The sequence below is a fragment of the Mastigoproctus giganteus genome, chromosome 5, assembly GCF_048544385.1.
Source record: "Mastigoproctus giganteus isolate SK-2022 chromosome 5, ASM4854438v1, whole genome shotgun sequence".
Taxonomy (NCBI): Eukaryota; Metazoa; Arthropoda; class Arachnida; order Uropygi; family Thelyphonidae; genus Mastigoproctus; species Mastigoproctus giganteus.
Window position 1 is genome coordinate 110355873 of NC_143579.1, and position 26462 is coordinate 110382334.

At 39.3% G+C, this 26462-nt stretch overlaps 1 protein-coding gene across 1 annotated transcript in view; it reads right to left on the bottom strand.

The window, feature by feature from the left end:
* The window catches only part of LOC150085636 (attractin-like protein 1), a 585126-nt gene extending 562618 nt beyond the window's left edge, over positions 1–22508 (bottom strand). Inside the window, exon 1 of the mRNA XM_090374629.1 lies at positions 22267–22508. Coding sequence (XP_090230755.1) covers positions 22267–22508 — 242 coding nt within the window. The remainder of the gene's footprint in view (positions 1–22266) is intronic.
* Positions 22509–26462: the final 3954 nt, after the last annotated feature.

The following is a 26462-nucleotide window of genomic DNA, read 5'->3' on the forward strand; positions in this document are numbered from 1 at the left end:
AGCCTTCAACTTATTTAGGCTATCAACTTCCACAACAAGGGATGGAAGTCTGTTCCACCAACCAACCACCCGCTGGCTAAAGGCAAATTTCCGCACGTCTATCCTACATCTGTATTTCCTCAATTTGAATTTATGTCCTCTCAGGTGATTATTCTGAGCAAGAGGAAGAATCCCATCAGCATTGAGCATGCTCAAACCATTCAAGGCTTTATACACCTCTATCAGATCACCTCGCTGGTGCCTAGTCTCCAGACACTGTAATTTGTAAAACTTAAGCCTTTCTTCGTAAGAGCACCCCTTTGTTCCATTCACTAATCTTGTTGCCCTTCTCTGTACTCGTTCCAGCAGCTCTACATCCTTCTTGAAATGAGGCCTCCAGACCTGTATACAGTACTCTAGGTGTGGCCTGACCATTGCCTTATACAAGGGAATAATCACCTCCTTATCCCTTCTAGAAAAATTCCTATATATCATTGACAAGACACCATGAGCTACTCTTGCAGCCCATCTGCACTGCTCAGAGAACTTCATATCTGCCTGCACAACCACCCCCAGGTCCTTTTCATTCTCTACCTCTGTCAGTGTAGTACCAGAGAGTTGAGATGTTGCTCTGGGGTTGCTGTTTCCCATATGTAGTACTTTACAATTGTCAATGTTAAACTTCGTTTGCCACCTCTCAGCCCATCTGCTCAACCTTTCCAGATCCTGTTGCAGTAGCATAGTGTCAGTAGTGTCGTTGACAACCCTGCCAACCTTCATATCATCTGCAAAAAATTCTACCCCTTGAGCCTTGCACAATCTTTCCAGGGCCGAATTGATCGACAAGGCTCTCATCATATACTCCCTCCTATCGTGTCTGGGCAGAATTGCAGACACTTTCAAATTCAACCCTAATTCTCGGCTTTTGTTCAACAGTGATCTGTACTTGTTAAGTAATTCTGCCGGTCTCCTACTCTTAATATTATTAGTGCCAACGTGTACAACTATATCACCTTTTGTGCCCTTAAAAGATGATATTCGCTCTACAACGTCATCAACCTTTGCCCCTGGCAGACATACCCTGGTCCTGTTCCACCTACCTTTTTTACAAAGCATGTTCCCCGTTTCCCTGACAATAGAGTCACCAACAACTACTAGTTCCTTCGGGACCAGCGTATTCTGCCTTGGAGGTTGTCTCTGTGTCACGCGATGCCCAAGTGCAAGCTCTGGCGTTGATATGGGCAGCTGAGAGCTTGATGGGCCCCTCAATTTAGTTTCTTCGAGGGCATCCACCCTGTCCTTCAAGCTCTCATATAGGCCCACAAGAAAACCGTGTTGTTGCCTGATATCGATACACTCCTTGCATCACGCACACACAAAGACATCCCCCTTGGCAGTATCATGTCCCGTACCTGATTGCTCTGCAAACTTATTATACTTATATCTGTGTGACACCACGTCTCTGATATCCCAACAATATCCTCCTTTGATGCTTTGATCAATACCTGAAATTCATCAAATTTATTTACCAAACTTATTATACTCATCAGAGTCATTAGGCCTATAGCACACTCCTACTCTCAATTTTGATCTCCCAATGCTTATGTCACACCAAACTGACTCGACACTGCACTGTCCATCGATGTCGACTGGCTCAAATTCAACCCTAATTCTCGGCTTTTTTTCAACAGTGACCTGTACTTGTTAAGTAATTCTGCCAGTCTCCTACTCTTGATATCATTAGTGCCAACGGGTACAACTATATCACCTTTTGTGCCCTTAAAAGATGATATCCGCTCTACAACGTCATCAACCTTTGCCCCTGGCAGACATACTCTGGTCCTGTTCCACCTATCCTTTTTTACAAAGCATGTTCCCCGTTTCCCTGACAATAGAGTCACCAACAACTACTAGTTCCTTTGGGACCAGCACATTCTGCCTTGGGAGTTGCCACTGTGTTTCATGATGACCAAGTGCAAGCTCTGGCGTTGATGTGGGCAGCCGAGAGCTTGATGGGCCCCTCAATTTAGTTCCTTCGAGGGCATCCACCCTGTCCTTCAAGCTCTCATATAGGCCCATAACAACGCTGAGTTGTTGGCAGATTTCGATGTACTCCTTGCATCACGCACACACATCACCCATGGCAATATCATGTCCCGTACCTGAATGCTCCACAAACATCATGCAAGCGGTGCATTTTAAAAGGCTGTGATTCAAAAGGCAACTGCCCCCCCTCAGTTCTCCTCTGAGCCACAGCATTAGCTTGAGCCTTTTGCTTTGCTGCTCTTGTCTGAGTCATGATTTCTATTAATTTCAATTTCAGTTCAAAATTATAACCTTAATTTATATATTAAGTTTAATATAATATTTTATTATATTTTAATTATATATTAAGTTTAAGTTTCGGTTATATTCAATTATACATGAAGATGCACAGTATTTTGCCAAATACTCTAAATTACTAAAACATCTTTTTACAGATGGTCTATTACTAATGAACTCTTCTTTGAGAAAGTGTGAAGGCTTCTTAATCATATAATGTAAGAAGGTAATGTCTTGTGGTAAGCATGCCAAGTACTTGACCAAACTGAATAGTTAATAATTGTAATTACTAAAGCCCATGTTCAAGCACCAAAAGGCCATTAAAAAAAGAAGGAAACAAACAAAACAAGAATCCAAAACAGACTAAAAGCTGGAAAAGGCATTTACAGCTTTATTTTAAGCTAATCATTAATGCATGAAAATACAGGGTTGTTAAAATTAAAGCATCCCTATGTAGAGGGCTCTGGAGCGAGTTCTAAGGTTTGTACTGAAAAGAAATTTGGATAACAGGTACAGTAAAGAATGTGCTCACCATTTATTGGGAGAAAAAGAAATTAGTTACAAAATTTGTCACTGTGTGGCAGTGTGTCAATGTATGGCACGTAACTATCTTAGTTACGATTATGCAAAAAATAACTTATGTTATTTGCATGATTGTAAGTTATTGCCACAGCCCACTACTCAGCTCTACTGTACTGTATAAAAGCAAAACAGTCTCTTCAAAATCACACAGTAGATGTTTGCCTGCACTACAGCAGAAATGCCAACAACGTTGCAGGAAAAGGCACTATTAGTGAAGCCGTACTATCAAAACAACAACAATGCATCTATCACAGAATTCCAGCGTCAGAAGCGCATAAGGCGTGGGCTTATGACTGTTTGTGCTGTCCGCAAAATGACTGCGAAATTTGAAGTGACAGGACAATTTTGGTGTTCAACCAGATAGAGGTCGAAAACAAGTGGACTCCTCTCATGTTGAAGATGTGGCTATGGCTGTCATGGATTTATCAAGTCAATCTCCATTTGGTAGCACAAGAGTGCCAGCTGTTTCTCGTGAAGTGGACATGCCGTATTCCACTGTAAACCTAGTAATGTGTCAGGTGTTGCTGTCGTGGATTTACCAAGTCAATCTCCATGTAGCTCAAGTGTGCCAGGTACTTCACCTGGCACACTTGCATGAAGTGGACATGCTATATTCCACTGTAAGGCTAGTAATACGTCAGGTGTTGCAGTACTATCCTTACAAGATGCACACGCTACAGCAGTTAAAGCATGGTGATGCAGATATTCGTTTCACGTAAGCACTTCAGTTTCTGGCACAAATGACAGTGGATATCACTTGGCCATGGAACATCACTTGGAGTGATGAAGCCCACTTCTGCTTAAATGGACAAGTGAATACGCACAACTGTCGCATTTGGACAACAGAAAACTCTCGAATTATCCAAGAGGTCTGCTACATTCTCCAAAAGTGATATGTGTAGTGTGGATTTACGGCCACATTTTTTTTGAACAGATAACACCGACTGGACCCCCGCACCTGTTCCGTCACTGGATAGCGATATTATGAAATGTTGACAAATTTTGCAATACCAGAGCTGCAACAACATGGGTGCCTTCAGGATACCATATTCATGCAAGATGGTGTGCCACCCCATGTCCACCGTTGTGTCCAAAGATTGCTAAGGCAACGCTTTACAGACGAACGAGTCATCAGCCGTTGTTTCCAGACCTCTTGGCCACTCCAATCACCAGACCTCACCCCATGCGACTTCTGGTTGTGGGGTTTTTTAAAGAACCAGGTGTATCGGGAAGGATGTCAAACTCTGGCAGATCTGAAGGACAGCATTAGACGTTGTGTGCTGGCTATTCCAGTGGACATGTTACGTTCTGCTGTAGAAAATGCTGTTCTTCAAATGGAAACTGTTGTTGACCAAAATGGAGGGCACATCGAACAATTGTAGCGCTGTTCCAGTGATTTGTATTGCCACAGCACCATATATTGACAAATTTTGTAACTAATTATTTTTTTCCAATAAATGGCAAGCGCATTCTTTATTGTACGTGTTGTCCAAATTTCTCTTCAGTACAAGCCTTAGAACTCACTGAGGGACCAACTGATAACGATGACATCGAAAATTTCTCGTCCAGCTCTTGGTTTTTCAACACGCGAATCTTCTTCGTATAATTTTATTTTGAAAACGAAATGCACAAGGCATAATCCTTATGGGTTTTGATAATTAACTATATAGTATCGGTGTAAATACACCATAGTTAACACATAAACTTGAACTACATATGTAGCGTAAATGGCATCGTTTTAATTGTATCTCATATTGTGGTTGCCTTCACAACGAGATAGCTACTATTGCATTACTTCAAATAAATAATGCTTCTCTAGTAGAGAAGACTACTGTTATTTATTTTCAGCGATACCACCACCCAGATGATCGTTTCGAAGCTATTGGGTTTCATCATCATCAGTGGGTGGGCAGGTACCCAGGTAATACAACAAGTCATACAACAGTTGCGAAGTTATATCCACAATATGAGAGATGCCAAAAGGGTGTGGTGGTAATGTATTTTGAAAACGAAATGCACAAAGCATGAGATACAATTAAAACGATGCCATTTACGCTACATACGTAGTTCAAGTTTATGGGCTAACTATGGTGTATTTACACCGATACCATATAGTTAATTATCAAAACCCATAAGGATTATGCCTTGTGCATTTCGTTTTCAAAATACATTACCCCCACACCCTTTTGGCATCTCTCATATTGAGGCTATAACTTCGTAACTATAATGGCTTGTTGTATTACCTGGGTACCTGCCCGCCCAATGATGATGAAGTGCAATAGCTTTGAAATGATCGTCTGGGTGGTGATACTGCTGAAAATAAATAACAGTAGTCTTCTCTACTAGAGAAGCGTTATTTATTTGAAGTAATGGAATTGTAGCTATCTCGTTGTGAAGGCAACCACAATATGAGATATAATTAAAACAATGCCATTTACGCTACATACGTAGTTCAAGTTTATGGGTTAACTATGGTGTATTTACACCGATACTATATAATATAATTTTATAAATGACAACCAGAAAAAAGGTGGTGCACTCCCTCTTCTTAGAGACATGTTTTTAAGTTAATCGATTAATATAATTGAAAACTTTTACTTTCCTTTATGTAAATTTAACCCTAACCATAAGAATCTAGAGATGAGTACTACGATAATAAGCTTTGCTAAGAATCTTAATAGATAATCAACAGTACTTCAAGCTTTCAGCTGTAAAATTGGTTATTAAAATTTGATACTTTAATTTTAATAAACCTGTACTATTACATACACAAAATATCATTACTACACTATTACAGTATTTTTAAGGAAAACAGCAAATAAGTTCTACCATTTATTACATATAATAACAATAATTTTAGCATTAGTAGAGGCAACTGATGCAAGAAAGAAAGCTTATATAGCAACAGCCAAAATAAGAAGAAAAAAAAAACTTCATTTCACCCATCCATTAACTCCAAATATCTGTCTAATTCTGCCTTGAATTTATTTAAGGCTTTCAACTTCTACGACAGATGGAAGTTTGTTCCAACAATCAACCACCTACTGACTAAAGGCAAATTTCTGCACATCTATTCTACAACTATCTATCCTCAATTTGAATTTATGTCCCCTCAGGTGACTAATCTGGGCAAGAGGAAGAACCCCATCAGCACTGAGCTTGTTCAAACCGCTCAAGGCCTTATACACCTCAATTAGATCACTTTGCAGGTGCCTAGTCTCCAGACACTGCATTTTTGCAGCACTTTCTTTGTAAGAGCACCACTGTTTCTTACACCACTCATTGCCCTTCTCTGTACTCTTTCTAGTAGCTCTACATCCTTTCTAAAATGAGGCCTCCAGACCAGTATACAGCACTCAACCTGACCATTGCCATATACAAGGGGATAATCACCTTATCCCTGCTAGAAAAATTGCTGTATATCCTTGACAAGACACCATGGGCCTTGCAGACTGTCTGCATTGTTCAGAAAACTTCATATCTGACTGCATCATTACCCCTGTCTTTTTCATTCTCTACCATTCTGAGTGTAATACCACACAGTTGATATGTTACTCTGGTGTTAATGCTACCCATATGCAGTACTTTACATTTGTCAATGTTAAACTTCGGCTGCCAACTTTCAGCCCATCTGCTGAACTTTTCTAGATGCCGTTGCAGTAGCGTACTGTCATTAACAATCCTGCCAACCTTTGTATTATTTGCAAACTTGGACATTATGCCTGATATACCTTCATCAATATCATTGATAAATACAGAAAACAACAATTGGCACAAACAGACCCCAAGGGTACACCAATAATAACATTACACCACGAACAGCAGTGTCCACTGATTACCACTCTGTCTTTTCCCACTCAACCATTGCTTTATGCATAGCAGCAACTTGTCTTTAATGCCATACTGCTCCAACGTGTACAGCAGTTTTCCATGCGCAACAGTATCAAAAGCTTTCCTGAAATCCAAGTATATGATATCAAAATTTTTTTTTGCATCCAGTTCCTTTGTAAACTCATTGTAATATCCAATCAAATTGGTCAGACAACACTTCCCCTTAACAAACTCATGCTCTGTCTGAACTATAAATGCAGTCTTGAGTAGATGATCCTGTAGTGCTGCTTTAACCAGTGCCTCCATTAATTTTCCCAGAAGAGAAGTTAAATTAACAGATCTGTAATTACTTGTGTCACTCTTTGATCTCCCTTTGTAAATTGGGGTCACATTTACACATTTCCATGTCTACCTCCCATGAGTCCAAGGAAGCTCTCATAATTATGGCTAAGGGTTCCTTTCTCACTTTTTCCTTTGCTGCCTCTTTTAATATAACTGGATAAATCACATCCACCCCAAGTGCCTTTCTGATGTTTAACTTCAACAATTTCTCCACCACTTTGCTCTGAGTTATTACAAAATCATTTAGTTCCCTGCCAGAGTTTGATAAACTTCTGGCATTGCCCTACCTGAATAACTTCTCATGTGTGAGTGTAGATGCAAAATAATAATTCAGCTTGTAAGATACCTGAGCAGGGTCCTCAACAGTCGAACCATCGATATCAAGTGGACCAATCTGAACCATCCCCTTCCTTCTGGAGTTTACATAAGTAAAGAACTCTTTGCTGTTTTTCTTTTAATCCTTTGCCAAAGATTTCTCGTAATCTGCCTTCGCCTGCCTAACTTCCTTTGTGACTTGATTACACACCAGCTTATATCTAACATAGGCTTCTATGTCACATGATGATTTATATGCATCCCATGCATTTTTCTGCTCTACCACATGTCTCATTAGTTCATCTGATATTCATTTAGGCCTAAACTTTGAACAGTATTTCTTACTTGGGACAAAAAGCCTAATAACTTCCAAGATTACTTCCTTGAATACTACCCATTCGCTGTTGGTAAGATCATCAGCTGATCCCAATGTATAGAATTTAAAAACTCTGAGACCACTGTAGTTACCTTTATGAAAGCAAAAACCCTTCCCTTTACCCCTGACAGTAGTTACATCTTTGAGTAAATCTCACATCAGTACACTGTGATCACTACCACCTAGTAGTTCCTTTATCTGCAGATTCTTAATGCATGAAAAACACTACTGATAATCAGATCAAGAGTATTACTCCCTCTGGTGGCCTCTCGAACATACTGCTGTAGAAAACAGTCATCTAATAAATCCAAAAAATCTTTGCTGGTGTGTGTCAGTGACCAACCCAGAAATTCCAGTCAATATCTGGAAAGCGAAAATCAACCATTATAAGACAGATAATCTGATTTACTGGACCGCTCTATTTCATTGTTCAGCTGTTCAATATACTCATCTGAGTCATTAGGGCCATAATATTTTCTTAGAATTATCAAAATATTATATCATTATTAAATAAAAGTTTCCATTAGTAACAGTGTTCTATCTAGTTCAACTGAGATGACTGGAGAATCTGCTGAACTAAATGCTACATTCATGACATTCACATCAGTTTCAACAAAATAAATTCAATAAACTTAGAAATTGTTTATTTTCTCTAAGTTTGTTGGGGAAAAACCCTACACCTAACCTGGATACTTAAATTTCAAGCATAGCTTTACATAAAAAAATAAAAACATTAATGACAACATAAAAAACCTGATGCAGAACAAACAGTAGGTGTGGGAGAAAGACCACGAACAGTGCAATCTCCTACTAATGCACCATATAAACAACAACAACATAGCATCAGAATTTTTCTAAATCAGGATTAAAGATATTTTCTGGTATCAGAATATCAAGTTTTTATTTATTTTCTCCTAATTTAGGCCCCTATATCAAACTGCAAAATTAAAGAAATTTTGTTCACACATTTTTTAAACTTGGTACTGGTCTTAACTATCATTCAAGGTTTCTTTATGGTAATGTATAACTAATACATACTTAATATATATTGTGTATATATTAGTTATATATTAGTAAAATCTCAATGTTTTAATAAAAATTTAATTAGAATGAAAATATTCCCAGGTCGTGGATTAGCATTAGTAGAGGCATACGATGGCAAGAAAGCAAGCTTATGCAGCCTCATCCAAAGAAAAAAAAAACCCTCCCATTTCACTCCTCCATTCGTTCCAAATGCATGCCCAGCTCAGCCTTCAATTTACTTAGGTTATCAACTTCCACAACAAAAGATGGAAGTCTGTTCCACCAATCAACTACCAGCTGGCTAAAGACAAATTTCTGCACATCTATTCTACAACAGACTTTCCTCAATTTGAATCAGTATCTCCCCCCCCACGTTCTTAAACTGAGCAAGAGGAAGAATCCCATCAGCATTCAGCTTGCTCAACCCATTCAAGGCCTTATACACCTCAATCAGATCACTTCGCAGGTGCCTATTCTCAAAGCGCTGCAATTTGCAGAACTTAAGCCTTTCTTGGTAAGAGCACCCCCTTTGTTCCCCTCACCAATCTTGTTGTGTATCTTTATACTCTTTCTAGCAACTCTACATCCATCCAAAAATGAGGCCTCCAGACCTGTACTCATCTGAGTCATTAGGGCCTGACCTAGGTGGGGCCTGACCATTCCCTTATATAACGGGATAATCACCTTCATTCGTTCTGTCCCTGCTACCAAAATGCCTATGTATCATTGACAAGACTCCACAACCTGGCCTGGCAGCCCCTCTGCACTGCTCAGCAAACTTCATATCTGACTGCACAATTGCCCCCAAGTCTTTTCCACTTTCCTGAGTGTAGTACCACACAGTTGGTACATTTCTCTTGGGTTATTGCTACCCATATGCAGTACTTTGCATTTGTCATGGTTAAACTTCAGTTGCCACTTTTCAGCCCATTTGCAAAACTTATCTAGATCCAGTTGGAGTAGCATACTGTCTTTACTCTGGTTAACAACCCTGCCAACCTTTGTATCATCTGCAAACTTGGGACATTAAACCTGATATACCTTCATCAATATCATTGATAAATATACTACACAACAATGGGCCCAACACTGAACCCTGGGGAACTCCACTAATAACATTTGTCCACAAATAACAGTGTCCATTGATTACCACTCTCTGTCGTCTCCCACTCAACCATCCCTTTAGTCATTGTAGCAACTTACCCTGAATGCCATACCTCTCCAATTTGTATAGCAGTCTTCCATGTGCAAGAGTATGAAAAGCTTTCCTGAAATCCAAGTATATGAACTGAATATCAAAATTATTTTTGATATTCAGTTCCTTTGTGACCACATCATAGTATCCAATAAAATTGGTCGAACAAGACCTCCCTTTAACAAACCCATGTTATGTCTTAACTATTACTGTAGTCTTGTCTAGATGATCCTGCAATGCTTCTTTACCCAGTGATTCTATTATTTTCCCTGGAACACAAATTAAACTAAACAGGTCTATAGTTACCCATGTCACCTTTTGAAACCCCTTTGTGAATTGGTGATAGTGTGCAAATCTATCACCTCTCCGGAATCCAAGGAAGCTCTCATAATTATGGCTAAGGGTTTGCTTACTTCCTTTGCTGCCTCCTTTAATATAACTGGATAGATCCCATCCACCCCCAGATCCCTTTTTTATGTTTAACTTTAACTCTAACAAAAGCCGAGAATTAGGGTTGAATTTGAAAGTGTCTGCAATTCTGCCCAGACACGATAGGAGGGAGTATATGATGAGAGCCTTGTCGATCAATTCGGCCGTGGAAAGATTGTGCAAGGCTCAAGGGGTAGAATTTTTTTCAGCCTGGACTGTACTTGTTAACAGGAGACATTGCTTCTACAGGGATGGGATACACTTAAATAGAAAGGGTGCAAGAATATTTGCTGATGCTATCGAGGCAGTGTTAGGTGGGTCGGAAAACTGCTAGCTTGGGGGGAGACAAAGACCAATAGATTGACAGTAGCCACTGGCAGAGGTGAAAGAGATTCTTGCACTGCTTCTATTAGAATGAGCAGAAGCCTGAAAAACAAGATGCATGGTATTTCAGAGACTGCTGGGAGCCATTGCAGTACAAGTAAACACATGGGTTGTGTTAGGGTAGCTAAGAATAGAAACAGGTGCAGGTATACTTGCATGTACACCAATGCTAGGAGTTTAGTAAATAAATTTGATGAATTTGAGGTATTGCTCAAATCATCAAAGGCAGATATTGTTGGGATATCAGAGACATGAAGTCACACAGATATAGGGGATGCAGAAATGGAATTTGGGGAGTACAACGTCTACAGAAAGGATAGATAGGATAGGAAGGGGGGAGGGGTTATGCTATTAGTTAAGAAACACATAAAAACCAAGGAAGTGAAGCCAGTCGACATCGCTGGACAGTGCAGTGTTGAGTCAGTTTGGTGTGACATAAGCATTGGGAGATCAAAATTGAGAGTAGGAGTGTGCTATAGGCCTAAAGACTCTGATGAGTATAATAAGGAACTGTACAGGGAAATAGAGTGGGCCAGTAAATCAGAGAGTCTTACAATGGGAGATTTTAATTTCCCAGATATTGACTGGAATTTGGGGGCTGGTTACTCACACACTAGCAGGGCTTTTGTGGATTTATTGGATGTTTGTTTTCTACATCAGAATGTTCGGGAGGCAACTAGAGGGAGTAATACTCTTGATTTGATTATCAGCAGTGATTCTTCATGCATTAAGAATCTGCAGATAAATGAACCACTAGGTGGCAGTGATCACAGTGTGCTGAAGTGGGATTTACTCAAAGAGGTAACTACAATTAGGCGTAAAGGGAAGGGTTATTGCTTCCGTAAAGGCGACTACGATGGACTGAGACAGTATTTAAATTCTATACAGTGGGACCAACTGATGTTGTTACCAACAGCAAATTGAAAATGGGAAGCATTCAAAGAACTTATCTTGGAAGCTACTAGGCTTTACATACCAACTAAGAAATATTGTTCAAGATTTAGGCCAAAATGGATGTCAGATGAACTAATGAGGCATATGGCAGAGAAGAAAAATGCATGGGATACTTACAAATTAACACATGACACAGAAGCCTATGATAGATACAAGTTGACATGCAACCAAGTTACAAAGGAGGTTAGGCAGGCGAAGGCAGATTACGAGAAATCCTTGGCAAGGGATGCAAAGAAAAACAGCAAAGAGTTCTTTACTTATGTAAACTCTAGAAGGAATGGGATGAATCAGATTGGTCCACTTGATATTGATGGGTCAACTGTTGATGATCCTGCTCAGGTAGCTAACAAACTAAATGAATATTTTGCATTGACATTCACACATGAGGAGTTATTCAGCAAGGGGAATGCCAGAGGTGTATTCAACTCTAGCAGTAAGCTACAGAATCTTGAAATAACTGGGAATAAAGTGGAGGAGAAACTGTTGAAGATAAACACAAGAAAGGCACCAGGGGTGGATGGGATCTATCCAGTTATATTAAAGGAGGCAGCAAAGGAAGTAAGGAAACCCTTAGCCATAATCATGAGAGCTTCCTTGGACTCAGGGGAAGTTCCCATGGACTGGAGATGTGCAAATGTGACCCCAATTCACAAAGGAGGATCAAAGGCTGACACAAGTAATTATAGACCTGTGAGCTTAACTTCTGTTCCAGGAAAATTAATGGAGGCACTGGTTAAAGAAGCACTGCAGGACCATTTAGACAAGACTTCAATTATAGCTCAGACACAGCATGGTTTTGTTAAGGGGAAGTCTTGCCTGACCAACTTGATTGGATACTATGATGTAGTCAGAAAAGAACTGGATGCAGGGAATAACTTTGATATTATATACTTGGATCTTAGAAAGGCTTTTGATACTGTTGCACATGGAAGACTGCTACACAAATTGGAGCAGTGTGACATTGGAGGCAAATTGCTGCTACGGATAAAGGGGTGGTTGAGGGGGAGAAGACAGAGAGTGGTAATCAATGGACACTGCTCATCGTGGACTAATGTTATTAGTGGAGTCCCTCAGGGCTCAGTGTTGGGTCCATTATTGTTTTCTGTATTTATAAATGATATTGATGATGGTATATCAAGCTTAATGTCCAAGTTTGCAGATGATACAAAGGTTGGCAGGGTTGTCAAGGACACTATGCTGCTGCAACAGGATCTGGAAAGGTTGAGCAGATGGGCTGAGAGGTGGCAAATGAAGTTTAACATTGACAAATGTAAAGTACTACACATGGGAAAAAGCAACCCCAGAGCAACGTATCAACTCTGTGGTACTACACTGACAGTGGTAGAGAATGAAAGGGACTTGGGGGTGATTGTGCAGGCAGATATGAAGTTCTCTGAGCAGTGCAGACGGGCTGCAAGAGTAGCTCATGGAGTATTGTCAATGATATACAGGAATTTTTCCAGCAGGGAAAAGGAGGTGATTATTCCATTGTATAAGGCAATGGTCAGGCCACACCTAGAGTACTGTATACAGGTCTGGAGGCCTCATTTCAAGAAGGATGTAGAGCTGCTGGAACGAGTACAGAGAAGGGCAACAAGATTAGTGAATGGAACAAAGGGGTGCTCTTACGAAGAAAGGCTTAAGTTTTGCAAATTACAGTGTCTGGAGACTAGGCACCAGCGAGGTGATCTGATAGAGGTGTATAAAGCCTTGAATGGTTTAAGCATGCTCAATGCTGATGGGATTCTTCCTCTAGCTCAGAAAAATCACCTGAGAGGGCATAAATTCAAATTGAGGAAAGACAGATGTAGGATAGACGTGCGGAAATTTGCCTTTAGCCAGCGGGTGGTTGGTTGGTGGAACAGACTGCCATCCCTTGTGGTGGAGGTTGATAGCCTAAATAAGTTTAAGGCTCAGCTGGACAGGTATTTTGAACGAACAGAGGGGTGAAGTGGAAGTGGGTTTTTTTTTTTTGGCTGATGCTGCATAAGCTTGCTTTCTTGCATCAAATGCCTCTACTAATGCTAATGCTAATACTTCTGGCATTCCCCTCATTGAATAACTCCTCATGTGTGAGTGTAGATGCAAAATACTCATTCAGTTTATCAGATACCTAAGCATGATCATCAATTGTCAACCCATCTGTTAAGTGGTCCAATCTGATTCATCCCTTTCCTTCTAGAGTTTACATAAGTAGAGAACTCTTTGCTGTTTTTCTTTGCATTCTTTGCCAAGGATTTTACTCTGGTTAACAACCCTGCCAACCTTTGTATCACCTGCAAGAAATTTTTTTGGAAAGGCATTTATAAAACTGTAACATGGAGCTAAATGATTTGGTGATAACTGAGAGGAAGGTGGAAGAGAAATTGTTGAAGCTTAACATGAAAAAGGCACTAGGGATGAACAGGATCTATCCAATTATATCAATAGAGGCAGTAAAGGAGATAAGCAAACCCTTTGCCATAATTATGAGAGATTCTTTGGATTCAGGGAATGTACCTACAGACTACAGATGTGCAAATATATCCCCAATTCACAAAAGATTATCAGAAAGTGACATGAGTAATAACAGACCTGTTACTTTAAACTCTGTTGCTGGGGGCAGGGCCGTGATGAGCCATTTTAGAAACCTGAAGAAAAAATGAAAAATTGCGCCCTACTGTTAATGACGGCAATTATTTAATCTTTCTTTGGGTGCCCCTTTCAGTTTTTAACCTGAAGCAAGGGCCTGGTTTGCCTCACCCTCAGCATGGCCCTGCCTGGGGAGAAAAAATGAAGCCTCTGGTGAAAGAAGTAATGAGGAAACATCTAGACAGGAATGCAATTATACTGCATTCAATGCATGGATTTGTTAAGAGGCAATCTTGTCTTACCAATCTGATTGGATATTAGGGTGCAGTAACAAAGGAACTGGATGCAAAAAATATAAAATTTTGATTTCAACTTGGATTTCAGGAAAGCTTTTGATACTGTTGCTCATAAAAGACTGCTATACAAATTGGAGCAGTATGGCATTAAGGGCAAGTCAGGTTTTGGAGAAAGGGATGGCTGAGTGGGAGAAGACAGAGTAGTTATTAATGGACACTGCTCTTCATGGACTAATGTTATTATGGAGTCTCCCATGGGTTAGTGCTGGGGCCCATTGTTTTCTATATTTATTAATGATAATAATGAAGCTATATCAGGCTTAATGTCTACATTTTCAGATGATACAAAAGTTGGCTGGATGGTTAATACCAGTAATCCGGGTAAGCTACTGTAACAAGAGGTAATAAAACTAGGCAGATGGGCTAAAAAATGACAGTTGAAGTTGAACATTAACAAATACAAGGAAATGCACATGCAGTAATTCCAGATATTCCATTCAGGATAGTGTAAAATGAAAAAGATCTGGGGGTAAGTTGTGCATCAGATATGAAGTTCTCTGAGCAATGCGAAAGATTGCCAGGACACATCATGGTGTTTTGCCAATGACATACAGGAACTTTGCTAGCAGGGATAAGGAGGTGATTATCCCATTGTACAAAGTAATGGTTGAGTGACATCCTGAGTAAGGCGTACTGGTCTGGAGGCCTCATTTTAGGTGAGGTGTAGATCTGCTGGAATGAGTGCAAAGAAAAAACAAAATTGGTAAAAGGAACAAAAGGGTGTTCTTACCAAGAAAGGCTTCAGTTCGGCAAATTGCTGTGCTGGAGAGAGAGGCACCTGAATGGAGATCTGATTAGGTGTTTAAGGATTTGACTGGACTGAACTAGTTACTCATGGTATTCTTCCTCAGACTACACACAAGGGGGCATAAATTCAAACTGATGAAGGATGGTTGCAGGAGAAATGTGCACAGGTTTGCTTAATGCAAGCGGGTGGTTGACTATTGGAGCAAACTTTCAACTTTTGTTGTAGTAGTGGGTAGTCTGAATAAATTCAAGGAAGAACTAGACAAATTATTAGAGACGATGGAGTGGTTCTGTGAGTTTTTTTTGCTGATGCTTTATAAGCTTTCTTTCGTGCATCATATGCCACTACTACTGCATATGCTACAGAATGGTTAGTCACTCGCACACTAGCAAGGCTTATGTGGATTTATTGGATGATTGTTTTCTACATCAGCATGTTCGTGAGGCAACAAGAGGGAGCAATACTCTCGATCTGATTATCAGTAGTGATTCTTCATGCATTAAGAATCTGCAGATAAATGAACCACTAGGTGGCAGTGATCACAGTGTGTTGAAGTGGGATTTACTCAAGGAGGTAACTACCATCAGAGGCAAAGGGAAGGGTTTTTGTTTTCGTAAAGGCGACTATGATGGTCTGAGGCAGTATTTAAATTCTATACAGTGGGACCAACTGATGATGTTACCAACAGTAAACTCAAAATGGGAAGCATTCAAGGAACTAATCTTGGAGGCTACCAGGCTTTACATACCAACTAAGAAATATTGTTCAAGGTATAGGCCTAAATGGTTGTCAGATGAACTAATGAGACATGTGGCAGAGAAGAAAAATGCATGGGATACATACAAATTAATGGGTGACATGGAAGCTTATGATAGATATAAGTTGGTCTGTAACCAAGTCACAAAGGAGATTAGGCAGGCAAAGGCAGACTACGAAAAATCCTTGGCAAAGGATGCAAAGAAAAACAGAAAAGAGTTCTTTACCTATTTAAACTCAAGAAGGAAAGGGATGAATCAGATTGGTCCACTGGATATTGATGATTCAACAGTTGAGGATCCTGCTCAGGTGGCTAACAATCTAAACGAGTATTTTGCATCTACATTCACGCATGAGGAGTTATTCAGGAAGGAGAATGATGTAGGTAAAGTAAACATTGGCAGTGAGCTGGATGATTTTGTAATAACTGAGAGGAAAGTGGAGGAGAGATTGTTGAGGATAAACATAGAAAAGGCACCTGGGGTGGATGGGATCTATCCAGTTATATTAAAGGAGGCAGCAAAGGAAGTAAGCAAACCCCTAGCCATAATTATGAGAGCTTCTTTGGACTCAGGGGAGGTACCCACAGTCTGGAGATGTGCAAATGTCACCCCAATTCACAAAGGAGGATCAAAGGCTGACACAAGTAATTATAGACCTGTTAGTTTAACTTCTGTTCCAGGTAAATTAATGGAGGCACTGGTTAAAGAAGCACTGCAGGATCATCTAGATATGAATTCAGTTATAGCTCAGACGCAGCATGGTTTTGTTAAGGGCAGGTCTTGCCTGACCAATTTGATTGGATACTATGACGTAGTCACAAAAGAACTGGATGCAGGGAATAACTTTGATATTATATATTTGGATCTTAGAAAGGCTTTTGATACTGTTGCACATGGAAGACTGCTGCACAAATTGGAGCAGTGTGGCATTGGAGGCAAATTGCTGCTATGGATAAGGGGATGGTTGAGTGGCAGAAGACAGAGAGTGGTAATCAATGGCCACTGCTCAACGTGGAGTAATGTTATTAGTGGAGTTCCTCAGGGTTCAGTGTTGGGTCTGTTGTTGTTTTCAGTGTTTATGAATGATATTGATGATGGGATATCAAGGTTAATGTCCAAGTTTGCAGATGATACAAAGGTTGGCAGGGTTGTTAAGGACACCACTGACGCTATGCTGCTGCAACAGGATCTGGAAAGGTTGAACACATGGGCTGAGAGGTGGCAAATGAAGTTTAACATTGACAGATGTAAAGTACTACATATGGGAAACAGTAACCCCAGAGCAATGTATCAACTCTGCGGTACTACACTGACAGTGGTGGAGAATGAAAAGGACCTGGGGGTAATTGTGCAGGCAGATATGAAGTTCTCTGAGCAGTGCAGACGAGCTGCAAGAGTAGCTCATGGTGTCTTGTCAATGATATACAGGAATTTTTCTAGCAGGGATAAGGAGGTGATTATTCCCTTGTATAAGGCAATGGTTAGGCCACATCTTGAGTACTGTATACGGGTGTGGAGGCCTCATTTCAAGAAGGATGTAGAGCTGCTGGAACGGGTACAGAGAAGGGCAACAAGATTAGTGAATGGAACAAAGGGTTGCTCTTACGAAGAAAGGCTTAAGTTTTGCAAATTACAGAGTCTGGAGACTAGGCACCGGCGAGGTGATCTGATAGAGGTATATAAGGCTTTGAATGGTTTGAGCATGCTCAATGCCAATGGGATTCTTCATCTTGCTCAGAATAATCAGCTCAGAGGGCATAAATTCAAATTGAGGAAGGACGGATGTCGGATAGATGTGCGGAAATTTGCCTTTGGCCAGCGGGCGGTTGGTTGGTGGAACCGACTTCCATCACTTGTTGTTGAAGTTGATAGCCTAAACAAATTTAAGGCTCAACTGGACAGGTATTTCGAGCGAACGGAGGGGTGAAATGGGAGTGGTGTGTTTTTTTTTTTTTTTTTTTTTTTTTGGCTGATGCTGAATAAGCTTGCTTTCTTGCATCATATGCCTCTACTAATGCTAATTTGAATTTGAGGAGTACAATGTGTACAGAAAGGATAGCCAGGATAGGAAGGGAGGAGGTGTTATGCTGTTTACAGGAGAGACTGCTTCTACAGGGATGGGATACACTTAAATAGAAAAGGTGCAAGATTATTTCCTGATGCTCTCGAGGCAGTGTTAGGTGGGTCAGAAAACTGCTAGCTTGGGGGGATATAAGGACTAATAGATTAACAGTATCCAATGGCAGAGATGAAAGTGATTCTTGCACTGCTTCAATTGGAATGAGCAGCAGCCTGGAAAACAAGATTCAGGATATTTCAGAGACTGCTGGGAGTCATTGCGGTACAAGTAAACACGTGGATTGTGTTAGAGTAGCTAAGAATAGGAACAGGTGCAGGTATACTTCCATGTACACCAATGCTAGGAGTTTGTAAATAAATTTGATGAATTTGAGGTATAGCTCAAAACATCAAAGGCAGATATTCTTGGGATATCAGAGACGTGGTGTCACACAGATATAAGGAATGCAGAACTGCAATTTGGAGAGTACAATGTGTACAGAAAGGATAGACAGGATAGGAAGGGAGGAGGGGTTATGCTATTAGTTAAGAAATACATAAAATCCAAGGAAGTGAAGCCAGTCGACATCGCTGGACAGTGCAGTGTCGAGTCAGTTTGGTGTGACATAAGCATTGGGAGATCAAAATTGAGAGTAGGAGTGTGCTATAGGACTAATGACTCTGATGAGTTTAATAAGAAACTGTACAGGGAAATAGAGTGGGCCAGTAAATCAGAGAATCTTATAATGGGGGAATTTAATTTCCCAGATATTGACTGGAATTTGTGGGTTGGTCACTCACACACTAGCAAGGCTTTTCTGGATTTATTGGATGATTGTTTTCTACATCAGCATGTTTGGGAGGCAACTAGAGGGAGTAATACTCTTGACCCTCCATGTCCCACATGGAGGGTCATTCTGGTATAAACATGTTTATGTTTACACCAAAAGAACACTCAAGAAGGCTTTTCTCATGCAGTGCCCCAGGGCCTCTACTCTTAACAAGAAAAGATAACCATATCAACTTTTCTATAGTAAAGTCTTGGAGATCTACTGGTTGATCAAAAAACATAACCTGCATGGTAAAAACAGAATCATCACAGGCTAAACATCCTTTACATTGCATATTAAATACAAAGTTAAGCTTTGTTATTAATATCCAGTTTTCACTTCACTTCTCTAGCAACAAATAACTTCATTTTATTCCTATTTACTTAGCAGTATCCATCTGTTTAATCTACCTTATAACATCCTTCAAGTTCATTCCAATTTATGTGTACTTGATTTCTTAACTGAGTTCTTATTTTATAAATTACATGAGGTGTTGTACTCATCCTTTGAACAAGTTGTGGTTTGAAATTCCATGCATCTGATAGACAATCTTTACAATTTGTGGGATATCTACTTCCATTTCTTATTGTTTATCTTCATCCTTTCATTATGTCTATTCTGATATTATTTATATTTCTTGCAATTTTACATTAATTTTAAGTCAACCTTTATGTACAATCTTTCTTCATTTGGTATGTTCTAATTATTTTAATCTTTTGCTATTTCATTACATTTCAACTTGCTCCAATCATTACTACTCTAGCTTCCAATGCACTCTACTTCAGCCAGTCTTATCCTAGGTCCAGCACTTTCAGTTTTCCTTCCTTCTTCAGTAATCAGCTGTTGCCATGTAACTTCTCTGAATTAGCATATAACTGCCATCTGAACTCCCTGTCTATTTCACTTTTGTTTGTTATCCAATTCAGCACTTCCAAGGTAAGCTTTCCATTGACTTACACTATTCATCTGTTTTATTAATTTATTAACCTCACTGATTTTGGTTACCTGATGCCATTTAATATGTAACTTTTTAATTTTTCCAGTCAAAATTTCTGGACTTCATTTTACTAGTTTTTGCTCTATTCTAGTAGTGCAAATCTCAGTGTTGTAATAACTTAAGTTTTGCTATACTTTTGCTATGTTTAACCCTCCATATGATTTGACACGAGTCAAAACATAGCTGAATTATATTAAGATTTTTTTATTATTATGGATGACTATATAGTAACATTTCAATAAAAATCTTAACCCATCACACATGATTTAAAAGTGTTGTGTTATATTATAGAAATTGTAGTGGTATTTTTATGTAGTAGTTGAAAAATCAAAATTCACACGTGTGTTACCTGCTTTCGATTACAATCATGGAGAGACATTTTGCTCTCACCAAGGATCAAGTACAGAGTCCTCAGTGCTTATACCCAACTTAAAGACAAATATCATTATCTACAGTTCTGTCTAAGTTGCTACTATCTTTTTATATTGTATAGCATCACATGAATGGGCAAATCCACTATACATTTAAAAATCTGAGCCACTGCCAGGACAGCTGCTTCAACATCTACTTAGCTTCTCATCATCTGGGAAGTGATGAGAATCAAAATTCAGTTTCACATAATATGTGAAACTGTGAATTTCCACATATTGTGTGAAAGAGAACATATACATTCTCTAATAGAGAACATACGTTCTCTATTAGAGAATGTATGTTGAACTGTGGATTTACCTATTAAGGTGATGCTATACAATTTAAAGATATTAGCAACTTGGGCAGAACCATGAATAATGGTATTTGTCCTGATGTTGAACATAAGCTCAAGCCATAGTACAAAAACCTAGCATTCAATTTTAAGTGAAAACAGAATGTCTCACCATAACTGAAACTGAATGCTGGTAATGGGTATGAATTTTGATTTTAGTGTTTGTATTTTTTTAAGTAATTCTGTTAACAATATACTATATATTTGTGGTTAACCCATTTGTATTACTAAATGTCTTGCATCAGCAATCCACTGCAAATCATTCAATTCAAGCTCAATGAGGATGCAATAGCCACCTCCAATTGCAATCTGGATACATGCAAAACAATAAAACAAAATTTTTGAAAACCATGGCAACAGCAATTGTGTATTATCTGACACAGTCTTAATTATTCAATGGCTTAAAATTGGAAAAGGCAAAGATCGCATTTTATATTTTGAACTAGGGTTCAAAAATGACATGGGGAGGGGGGGGGGATTTTACTTCCATATACCACTTGGCTGCCAAAATCACTTTGGAAAATGGTTTTGTTACATTCAACTGAGTCATATCATATGATGCAAACATACCAAAACTACTACGCAGTTATTGACAAAAAAATAAATAAATAACATATTATTTATTCATTTATTATTAACCAAAACAATTAAACTTTTTCATACAGGTGGGAAGGAATTAAAATTGCAAAAACTGTGAAAATCAGGAGGCTGCTTTGGACATAATCCCAGGGGCTCACATCTGGGAGTATGGGCTTGGCACACCCAGGGTCCTGAGCTGGATATCATCATTCTTTTCTCTCTCTCTCTCTCTCTCACTCAGGGTAATAGGAAAATTTTTGTTTTGGCCGCTGCAGCATAAGCCTCAGGCGTCCTTGCACCATATGGCTAATAATAATAAGTGATTCGGATGTTGTGAAGGAATCCTGACGAAGCGAGGGAAAAGTGATGCAGTATAACTAATTGCAAGCATTTTATTTTATAGTACGCAAAATATTCGTTAATAAATAATTAATATAAATATTATTAAAATAGATTATAATATTATTACTGAAAAGCAAATTTACTTTTATTTTACTAAACCCCATATGGGGCACCACTCCCCCAAAACTCCAGTGGAATGTATGCACGGCGTACATTACTAAACTTATGAAGTTTACGAAACTTTTTTAATTTAACCATAGCTACATTTTTCAGAAAACTGCACTAAAATTTAATTTTTAAATTGGCATTTTTACGAACGGTTCCGAGCCTCTCTAATGAATTCATTATACCATATCCTCTTTCACAAACAAAAAATGTTTAGAAACAGTCGATTATACTTTCTGCAGTCTAACTTCCTGGGCCCAAAATATCAAGCGCATTTAAAATAGAAGTGCCCATAATTATTTATAATTTTAACTCTTCAAATTGTATTTGACACTTTAGAGCAAGAGTAGATATTTGCCGATATTACCTGACCCGTCCACCACAGCGATGACATCCACTGCCCTGCCAGCCCTGTTCACATAAGCAGCGACCTTCTTTACAGATGCCATGAGCACACTGGATTTCGTTGCATAATACTGATGATGATGAAGCTTGTTTTATACATATTTGAACATTTACAATAGCAATAAACCCAATAATAATACAGGCAAGCCAAGATTTCCGTCTGAATTTTGTTCTGTGCACACACCAAAGCATTAATACTTCCATTATCACCCTGCCATTTCTGAGCTTAACGTTTGTCACATCTTTTCCTAATGATTGCGCCCAACTTCCTGTAACTTACTGACAAAAGAGGACGCCACTATCAGATTGTCGCAAAGAAAAGTTCAACAGTCTTGTGAAGAAGGTTAACGAACTACCTTGTGCTCCCGGTGATTGAAACTAAAACCAGTTCGTTTCCATTGCTCTATAATATCAGTGCAAATATTGCGACTTTCATTACATTAAATAAGTACTAATTAGATACTTAGGGAATTGCATTGAGAAAAGGACATTAGGTAGTTGCTGATAATGAATCAATTAAATGTGAATAACGCTAACTGAACCACATAATTTATTTTACTTTTTTTTTTTAATCACGTGAATTTCATTATGTAAAAAGTACTCAATATAGAAATTAAAGTTCACCATTAATAGCACCACTTAATAATCGGCGAAGTTTCTGAATTCCATACTGAATCCTCAAATTGCCTAATCAGAAAAAATTTGGAACTTGGTGAGTGCCAATATTTTTCCTGATTGATACTGTACAAAGTGTCTTCGCGGTGGTATTGCATCGTCCTCCCCACACCGGTGAAAAGAATCGGGATCGAATCTCGTCGACGACGCGAGGAACTTTAATGGGTTTTTCACTACGTGGCTCAATTAATCGGTTTCAGGCGAAGATAGAAAGTTTTTTAATTCCTCGGAACTGGAGTTTTTCATTCGGAAAAACAGGCAAATCGACCGGAGAACACACACAATTTACAAAATGTATATGGGTATACATAAGATATTACCGGGTGACCCTAATATAAGTGTTTGGCTTAGTTTTGGTACTGTATAGAGTAGAAGACATTCTGGTATGTATTGACTGTACAAATTCAAATTATTATTTTAGGGCCACCCGTAATCTCTTACATATACCCATATATGTATTATGTCTATAAATTGCGTGTGTTCTCTAGTCGATTTGCCTGTTTCCTGGACGAAAAAAAACCCAGTTTCTGGGGGGGGGGGAAACCTTGAAATTTACACTGAAACCGAATAACTCAGACACGAAGTGAAAAAAGCCCATTAAAGTTCCTCGCGTTATTAGCTTTGGCAGAGCCATACGATGCAGGAAAGCAAGTTTATACAGCTTCTGCATAAGCTTGCTTTCGCTGCCTAAAGGCAAATTTCCGCACATCTATTCTACAATTGGCTTTCCTCAATTTGAAACTGTGCCCCCTCAGGTTCTTAATCTGAGAAAGAGGAAGAATCCCATCAGCATTCAGCTTGCTCAACCAAATCAACGCCTTATACACCTCAATCAGATCACCTCGCAGATGCCTAAAATCCAGACGCTGCACTTTGAGAAATTAAGCCTTTCTTGGTAAGAGCATCCCTTTGTTGCACTTCTTTGTACTCGTTCTAATAACTCTATATCCTTCCTAAAATGAGGCCTCCAGACCTGTACAGAGTACTCTAGGTGTGGTTTGACCATTGCTTTATATAACGGCATAATCACCTCCAAATTTCCCATATATTTCCTGCAAATTTCCTACCAAAATTCCTATACATCATTGACAAGAATTCATGACCCTTCCTGCAGGCCGACAGCACTGCGCTGCGAAATTCATATTTGACTGCAAGTATTTTTAACTTTCCACTTCCAGGAGTTTAGTACCAAACAGTTGGTACGTTTCTCTTCAGTTATTGCTACCCATATGCAGTACTTGGCATTTTTCAATGTTAAACTTCAATTGACACTTCTCAGCACATTTGCACAATTTATCTACATCCCATCGAAGTAGCATACTGTCTTTACTGTCGTTAACAACATTGCCAACCTTTGTATCATCTGAAAACTTGGACATTAAACCTGATATACTTTCATCAATATCATTTATAAATATATAAAACAACAATAGGCACAAAACAGAAACCTGGGAAACTCCACTAATAACGTTTGTCCACGAAGGGCAGTGCCCATTGATTACCACTCTCTGTCTTCTCCCACCCAACCATCCCTTTAGTCATTGTAGCAACTTGCCCTTAATGCGATACCTCTCCAATTTGTATAGCAGTCTTCCATGAGCAACAGAATCAAAAGGTTTCCTGAAATCCAAGTATATGATATCAAAATTATTTTTTGCATCCAGTTCCTTTGTGACCACATCATAGTATCCAATCAAATTGGTCAGACAAGACCTCCCTTTAACAAACCCATGCTGTGTCTTGTCTATTACAGCAGTCTTGTCCAGATGAACCGGCAATGCTTCCTTAACCAGGTGATTCCATTATTTTCCCAAGAACACAACAGGTCTAACAGTTACTTGTGTCACTTTTTGTACCCCCTTTGTGAATTGGTGATCCATTTGCACACCTCCGGACAATGAGGACCTCTCCAGAGCCCAAGAAAGTTCCCATAATTATGGATAAGGGTTTGCTGCCTCCTTTAATATAAGTGGATAGATCCTATCCACTCCAGGTGCCTTTTTTATGTTTAACGTCAACAATTTCTGCTCCAAATTGCTCTCAGTTATTACAAAATTACTTAACTACCTGTTAGATAAACTTCTGGCACTGCACTCCACTCATTGAATATCTCCTCAAGTTTAGTACATCAGCTACCTGAGCATGATGATCAATAGTCAACCCATCTATGTTAAGTGGTCCAATCTGATTTATTCGTTTCCTTCTCGATTTTACATAAGTAAAGAACTCTTTTCTGTCTTTCTTTGCATCCTTTGCCAAAGATTTCTCATAATCTGCCTTCGACTCCCTAACTTCCTTTGTGACTTGATTACAGACTAGTTTATATCTGCCGTAGGCTTCTGTGTCACCTGATACATTATATGCATCCCATACATATTTCTTCTCTGCCACAAGCCTCATTAATTCATCCGAAATCCATTTAGGCCTAAACCTTGAATAGTATTTCGTATTTGGAGTGAAAAGCATAGTAGCCTCCAGGATGAGTCCCTGAAGACTTACCATTTAGAATTCAATGTTGGTAACATCATCAGTTCATCCCACTGTACTCAATTTGAAAACTGTTTGAGACGAGGGCAAAAGCCCTCCCCTTTAGCCTTGATTGTAGTTACATCCTTAAGTAATTCCCACATCAGTACATTGTGATCACTGTCACCCAGTGGTTCCTTTATCTGCAAATTCTTGATGCATGAATAATCACTGCTGATAATCAGATCGAGAGTATTACTCCCTCTGGTTGCCTCTCGAACATGTTGATGTAGAAAACAGTCATCCAATAAATCCACAAAAGTGTTGCTAATGTGCGAGTGACCAATCCACAAGTTCCAGTCAATATCTGGAAAGTTAAAATCCCACATTATAAGTCATTCTGATTTACTGGCCCACTCTATTTCTCTGCACAATTGCTCATTATACGCATCAGATTCATTAGGCTATAACACACACCTACTTTCATTTTTCCTTTCCCAGTGCTTATGTCACACAAAACAAATTCAACATTGCATTGTCCACCAACATCAATTGGATGCACTTCCTTATATCTTGTGTTTCTTAACTAACAGCATAACCACGCCTCCTTTCTGTACACATTGTACTCCCCAAATTCCAATTTTGCATTGCTTGTGTCTGTGTGACCACGTCTCTGATATCCCAACAATATCTGCCCTTGATGTCTTCACTAGCCCTTCATTTTCATAAAATTTAGTAACTATACTCCTAGCATTGGTGTACATGCACCTGTTCCTACTTTTAGTTACTCTAACACAGCCCATGTATTTACTTGTTCCTTGTTCCACTATGACTACCAGCAGTCCTGGAAATATCCACTACCTTGCTTTCAGGCTGCAGTTCATTCTAATAGAAGCAGTGCAAGAATCACTTTTGCTTCTGCCTGCGGCCACTGTTAACCTTTTAGTCGGTGTGTCCCTCATGCTAGCAGTTTTCCGACCCACCGTTTTTGCCTCGGCCGCAGGCAGAGGCAAAAGT